Source organism: Lolium rigidum, chromosome 7 (genome assembly GCF_022539505.1).
Source record: "Lolium rigidum isolate FL_2022 chromosome 7, APGP_CSIRO_Lrig_0.1, whole genome shotgun sequence".
NCBI lineage: Eukaryota > Viridiplantae > Streptophyta > Magnoliopsida > Poales > Poaceae > Lolium > Lolium rigidum.
This window is the reverse complement of record NC_061514.1, coordinates 19520034-19527436: the sequence shown is the minus strand read 5'-3', so window position 1 is coordinate 19527436 and position 7403 is coordinate 19520034. Positions and strand designations below refer to the sequence as shown.

At 44.9% G+C, this 7403-nt stretch overlaps 1 protein-coding gene across 1 annotated transcript; it reads left to right on the top strand.

Moving 5' to 3' along the window:
• Window positions 1–5956: 5956 nt before the first annotated feature.
• On the top strand, window positions 5957–6268 carry LOC124670638 (histone H4-like). Its single transcript, XM_047207113.1, has one exon. It carries the CDS (start codon window positions 5957–5959, stop codon window positions 6266–6268), a length of 312 nt encoding a protein of 103 aa, XP_047063069.1.
• Window positions 6269–7403: the final 1135 nt, after the last annotated feature.

Below are 7403 nucleotides of genomic sequence, written 5' to 3'. Positions count from 1 at the left end.
ATGACTTTTATGTGAGTTTTGCTGCACCGGTTCATCCTTGTGTTTGTTTCAAATAAGCCTTGCTAGCCTAAACCTTGTATCGAGAGGGAATACTTCTCATGCATCCAAAATACTTGAGCCAACCACTAAGCCATTTGTGTCCACCATACCTACCTATACTACATGGTATTTTCCCGCCATTCCAAAGTAAATTGCTTGAGTGCTACCTTTAAAATTCCATCATTCACCTTTGCAATATATAGCTCATGGGACAAATAGCTTAAAAACTATTGTGGTATTGAATATGTAATTATGCACTTTATCTCTTATTAAGTTGCTTGTTGTGCGATAACCATGTTCACTGGGGACGCCATCAACTACTCGTTGTTGAATTTCATGTGAGTTGCTATGCATGTTCGTCTTGTCTGAAGTAAGGGCGATCTACACTGAGTTGAATGGTTTGAGCATGCATATTGTGAGAGAAGAACATTGGGCCGCTAACTAAAGCCATGATTCATGGTGGAAGTTTCAGTTTTGGACAAACATCCTCAAATCTCTAATGAGAAAAGAATTAATTGTTGTCAAATGCTTAAAGCATTAAAAGAGGAGTCCATTATCTGTTGTCTATGTTGTCCCGGTATGGATGTCTAAGTTGAGAATAATCAAAAGCGAGAAATCCAAATGCGAGCTTTCTCCTTAGACCTTTGTACGAGGCGGCATAGAGGTACCCCTTTGTGAAACTTGGTTAAAGCATATGTATTGCGGTGATAATCCAGGTAGTCCAAGCTAATTAGGACAAGGTGCAGGCACTATTGGTACACTATGCATGAGGCTTGCAACTTATAAGATATAATTTACATGATGCATATGCTTTATTACTACCGTTGACAAAATTGTTTCATGTTTTCAAAATCAAAGCTCTAGCACAAATATAGCAATCGATGCTTTTCCTCTATGGAGGACCATTCTTTTACTTTCATTATTGAGTCAGTTCACCTATTTCTCTCCATCTCAAGAAGCAAACACTTGTGTGAACTGTGCATTGATTCTTACATATTTGCATATTGCATTTGTTATATTGCTTTGCATTGACAATTATCCATGAGATATACATGTTATAAGTTGAAAGCAACCGCTGAAACTTCATCTTCCTTTGTGTTGCTTCAATACCTTTACTTTGAATTATTACTTTATGAGTTAACTCTTATGCAAGACTTATTGATGCCTGTCTTGAAAGTGATATTCATGAAAAGTCATTGCTTTATGATTCAGTTGTTTACTCATGTCATTACCATTGTTTTGATCGCTGCATTCATTACATATGTTTACAATATGATCAAGTTTATGATGGCATGTCACTCCGAAATTATCTTTGTTATCGTTTTACTCGCTCGGGACGAGCGAAACTAAGCTTGGGGATGCGATACGTCTCCGACGTATCGATAATTTCTTGTGTTCCATGCCACATTATTGATGATTTCTACATGTTATATGCACACTTTATGTCATATTCGTGCATTTTCACGGAACTAACCTATTAACAAGATGCCGAAGTGCCGGTTCCTGTTTCTCGCTGTTTTTGGTTTCGTAAATCCTAGTAACGAAATATTCTCGGAATCGGACGAAATCAACGCCAAAGATCTTAGAATCCCCGGAAGCATCCAGAACACACCAGAGAGGTCAGAGGGGGGCCACAGGGCCACCAAACCCTAGGCTGGCGCGGCCAGAGGGGGGGCCGCGCCGCCCTATGGTGTGGCCCCCCTGTCAGCCCTCCTGCGCCGCCTCTTCGCCTATAAAAAGCCCCTGGATCGAAAACCCTGAGGCGTTCGACGAAAACCACAGAAACCTTCCAGAGCCGCCGCCATCGCGAAGCCAAGATCTGGGGGACAGGAGTCTCTGTTCCGGCACCCTGCCGGAGCGGGGAAGTGCCCCGGAAGGCTTCTCCATCGACACCGCTGCCATCTCCACCGCCATCTTCATCACCGCTGCTGCTCCCATGAGGAGGGAGTAGTTCTCCATCGAGGCTCGGGGCTGTACCGGTATCTATGTGGTTCATCTCTCTCCTATGTGCTTCAATACAATAATCTCATGAGCTGCCTTACATGATTGAGATTCATATGATGATGCTTGTAATCTAGATGTCATTATGCTAGTCAAGTGAGTTTTACTTATGTGATCTCCAGGAGACTCCTTGTCCCACGTGTGTAAAGGTGACGAGTGTGTGCACCGTGTGGGTCTCTTAGGCCATATTTCACAGAATACTTATTCACTGTTGAATGGCATAGTGAGGTGCTTATTTATATCTCTTTATGATTGCAATGTGTTTGTATCACAATTTATCTATGTGCTACTCTAGTGATGTGTTATTAAAGTAGTTTTATTCCTCCCGCACGTGTGCAAAGGTGACAGATGTGTGCACCGTGTTAGTACTTGGTTTATGCTATGATCATGATCTCTTGTAGATTGAGAAGTTAACTATTGCTATGATAATATTGATGTGATCTATTCCTCCTACATATGCATGAAGGTGACAGTGTGCATGCTATGCTAGTACTTGGTTTAGTCTTTTGATCTATCTTACACTAAAGGTTACTTAAACATGAGCATTATTGTGGAGCTTGTTAACTCCGGCATTGAGGGTTCGTGTAATCCTACGCAATGTGTTCATCATCCAACAAAAGTGTAGAGTATGCATTTATCTATTCTGTTATGTGATCAATGTTGAGAGTGTCCACTAGTGAAAGTCTAATCCCTAGGCCTTGTTCCTAAATACTGCTGAGTTACTACTGCTTGTTTCTTGTTTCTATCGTGTTACTACCGTCGCAATACTACCACCATCAACTACACGCCAGCAAGCACTTTTCCGGCACCGTTGCTACTGCTCATATATATTCATACCACCCGTATTTCACTATCTCTTCGCCGAACTAGTGCACCTATTAGGTGTGTTGGGGACACAAGAGACTTCTTGCTTTGTGGTTGCGGGGTTGCATGAGAGGGATATCTTTGACCTCTTCCTCCCTGAGTTCGATAAACCTTGGGTATCCACTTAAGGGAAACTTGCTGCTGTTCTACAAACCTCTGCTCTTGGAGGCCCAACACTGTCTACAAGAATAGAAGCTCCCGTAGACATCAATGATGAACACCACTAACTGTGTAGGATTACACGAACCCTCAATGCCGGAGTTAACAAGCTCCACAATATTCAATGTTCATATTTAAATAACCTTAGAGTGCATAACAGATCAACATAACCAAACCAAGTACTAACATAGCATGCACACTCTGTCACCTTCACACTACGAAAGGAGGAATAGATCACATCAATACCATCATAGCAATAGTTAACTTCATAATCTACAAGAGATCACAATCATAGCCTACGCCAAGTACTACACGATGCACACACTCGTCACCATTACACCGTGCGGGAGGAATAAACTACTTTAATAACATCACTACGATAGCACACGGATAAATTGTGATACAAAACACATTGCAATCATAAAGAGATATAAATAAGCACTTCACTATGCCATTCATAACAGTGAATAAGTATTCTGTGAAATATAGCCTAAGAGACCCACACGGTGCACACACTGTCACCTTTACACACGTGGGACAAGGAGTCTCCGGAGACCACATAAGTAAAATCCACTTGACTAGCATAATGACATCTAGATTACAAGCATCATCATATGAATCTCAATCATGTAAGGCAGCTCATGAGATTATTGTATTGAAGCACATAGGGGAGAGATTAACCGCATAGCTACCGGTACAACCCTTAGCCTCGATGGAGAACTACTCTCTCCTCATGGGAGACAGCAGCGTTGATGAAGATGGCGGTGGTGTCGATGGAGAAGCCTTCCGGGGGCACTTCCCCGTCCCGGCGGCGTGCCGGAACGAGACTCCTGCCCCCAGATCTTGGCTTCGCGATGACGGCGGCTCTGGAAGGTTTCTCGTACCGTGGCTTTTCCGTATCGAGGTTTTAGGTCAGGGACCTTTAAATAGGCGAAGAGGCGGAGTCGGAGGGTCGACGAGGCGGTGACACACTAGGGGGGCGCGGCCCAGGCCCTGGCCGCGCCGCCCTATCATTTGGGCCCACCAGGGCTCCCCTCTGGTGGCTCTCGCGTGTTCTGGAAGCTTCGTGGAAAAATAGGATGCTGGGCGTTGATTTCGTCCAATTCCGAGAATATTTCCTTACTAGGATTTCTGGAACCAAAAAGAGCAGAAAACAGGAACTGGCACTTCGGCATCTCGTCAATAGGTTAGTTCCGGAAAACGCATAAATATGACATAAAATGTGCATAAAACATGTAGATATCATCAATAATGTGGCATGGAACATAAGAAATTATCGATACGTCGGAGACGTATCAGACCATAACGCGATCGACTCAGTCATGTTCTTCTTCGGTGGTGGGTGCTCGCCATAAAGTGGTTCAACCGATATTTTTTCTTCTCGCTATCCCTATTTTTAACTTCTAGATCGTGAACATCAAGTCCACCTTGATCTTTTGGATGGCATACAACCCTCCATTTTGTCAACCGATATTTTTTCTTCTCGCTATCCCCTTGCCAAAAGAATCTTGATCGGAAGTAATCCAATCGGTGGAAGACTCCTTTGGGTAACTGGAAGAAAGAGATCATATACAGTACCATATTTGTGAGTACTTAATTTATGAGGACTAATCTTTCCCCAAAGGATAGGAGCTTTCCTTTCCAACTAGTAAGACGTTTTCGAAGTCGTTCTTCGACGATTTTCCATTCTGCCAAAATTAGTCTCCGATGGTGAATCGGAATACCAAGATAGCTAATCGGAAAACAACCAAGCCCGCATCCGAATAGCTCGACATATAGGTTGTCATCGTCTATGGCTTCGCCAAAACAAAACAACACACTTTTATGGAAGATGATCTTAAGACCTGACAATTGCTCGAATGCTGAAAGAATTAACTTCAGATTACGTGCCTTTACCAAATCATGATCCATAAATAGATTTGTATCATCAGCATACTGAAGAGTTGATAAGTCCCCATCAACCAAATGGAGAACCACACCCTTCAATTTGGCCATCAAACTTAGCGGGGCATTCAATTATAATTGCAAGCATATCCGCCACAATGTTAAAGATCATTGGGGACAATGGATCGCCTTGCCTCAAATCTTTTTTCGTCTGAAAGTATTTTCCTATGTCATCATTAACCTTTATGGCAACACTGCCACCAATTAGAGCGCGTTACTCATCAGAAAAACCTTTCATCCGAAGATGTTGCATGGATGCAAATATCTGCCTTGGTGTTTCATCCTTCCTCTGTAGTTCGACCTCTAACATTGTTTGAAAGTTTCACTTGAAAGCGTAAGCGGGCTAGTAGCAACCTGCTCGATTGTATCTCATCACCTGCCCTGAAGTTGTGCCGTGAAGTGGTGCTGCATCGACCACACAAATTTGCTACAAAGTATCGTTATTTTCTGGTTTTTGCAGAAACCGACACCATTCGATTGTGTCTTTACTAGGTAACACTATAATTTTGTAACACATTTGTAATACATTCGCATGACAAAAATAAAAAAATTGACACATTGTATTCAAAATCGGCCACATTGAAATGGGTCAGGCCCGCTAGCCCCTCGCTAATGCAGAGTTTGCTCTAAAAGCTATGCACGTGAACGCTGTGACGGAGTACTACTAGGAAGAAGAATTACCTGCGCGCGGCGTCAGTGATCCGGCAGCGAACCAATAAGATTGCGGCGTTTATAACCCCACGGATCGGCCCTCCTTCTTTGCGACGGCCCCAAATCCTACCCGTCCATCTCAAATCGAACGCACGAAGCCGCGGCTCCGTTCCACCAACGGGCCTTCCCCGCTGGGATAAATAGCCTGCACAGCCCGTTACTTCTTCCTCACAGTCACAACACAAAAAAATCCCCCAATCTCCACTTCTTCCTCTTGGAGCTCCTCTCACCGTCAGCAATGTCGGGCCGCGGCAAGGGAGGCAAGGGGCTGGGCAAGGGCGGCGCGAAGAGGCACAGGAAGGTGCTGCGCGACAACATCCAGGGGATCACCAAGCCGGCGATCCGGCGCCTGGCGCGGAGGGGCGGCGTGAAGCGCATCTCGGGGCTCATCTACGAGGAGACCCGCGGCGTGCTCAAGATCTTCCTCGAGAACGTCATACGCGACGCCGTCACCTACACCGAGCACGCGCGCCGCAAGACCGTCACCTCCATGGACGTCGTCTACGCGCTCAAGCGACAGGGCCGAACACTCTACGGCTTCGGAGGATGAACCGCCCTCTTCTTAGGGTGTTCTCTCTTGGATGCCTGATGCGTAGGTCTGCTAGGGTTTCGCTGGTTGGGGTCGACGTAGCCTGTAATGTGTGCGGATGGATTAATGTAGTATTTGGTGTTTGCAATTAGTGAATGTCTGCAGGTTTGTTGTACTCTGTAGAAATACCTCTGAATCATGTGTTCTGTGATGCTTGGTTTCAGACTTCCAGTACTCAAGCTTTAGGGTTTGCCGCTCAGATTGTTATCTGAATTATGGAATTGTACTTCATCCTTTGGTATATATATATCGAAAATTGTCTGCTGCAAAGGAGGGTAGCTACCCTCCTTCAGAATATTGACACGTATCTAACGCCGTTTAGTATGGTCGATGGGTGCGGACGCGCCTTCAATCACGCGCCCGCGCGTTTGTAGCCCCACTTCTACCTTTTTTTCTCCGCTTTTGTCCCATTTTTCCAGTGACTTTTCTCTCATCTACGGCTCTACCAGCCCGGTACCATTCTTTCTCTCTCCCTGTGATTCTTATCACTCTACTTTTCACGAAATCCATGGTGAAGCACCACAGCCGCCCCCTCTTCATCCCGTTGTAGTCTCACTGACCCTTGACGGGGCCAGTATGGTTGCGTCCTCAACCATCCACGCGCAGCTCGTCGACTGTGGCCCGGCCGTTCAGAACGTGCAGTGCTGCTCCGGCCGCCTCGAACAAGGTTGAACAAGGATCCGCTGGCTTTCATCCTATTCGAGCTTGAATGTTGAATCCCCCGACTCTTCCTCTCCATCCACAACGTTCCATCTTGCCTGACTTTTCTTTTCTGGATCCAATTTCGATTTGTATACTGCAGATCCAAAATCACGTTCGTGATGTAGACCCTGACGCTTAGTTTGTGTTGAATTTTTAAGCTGAGCTGATTTGACTAGCTTTTCCTAATGGATTTTTTATCGGGTTTGATTGATGCCTTAACTAATTGATCTTTGCGGCATCGATGAATCCGTCAGCATGTACTGGATGGTGCTCTAAGGCTCTAGGACTATTAAGTGGCCGTTTGTTGCAGAGATTCCATGCTAGTTGCTGGGCAATTTATCAATTTTGGTCTATCCCCTCCGTATCATGTCCTCCTTATCTTTTCCTTTTTCTG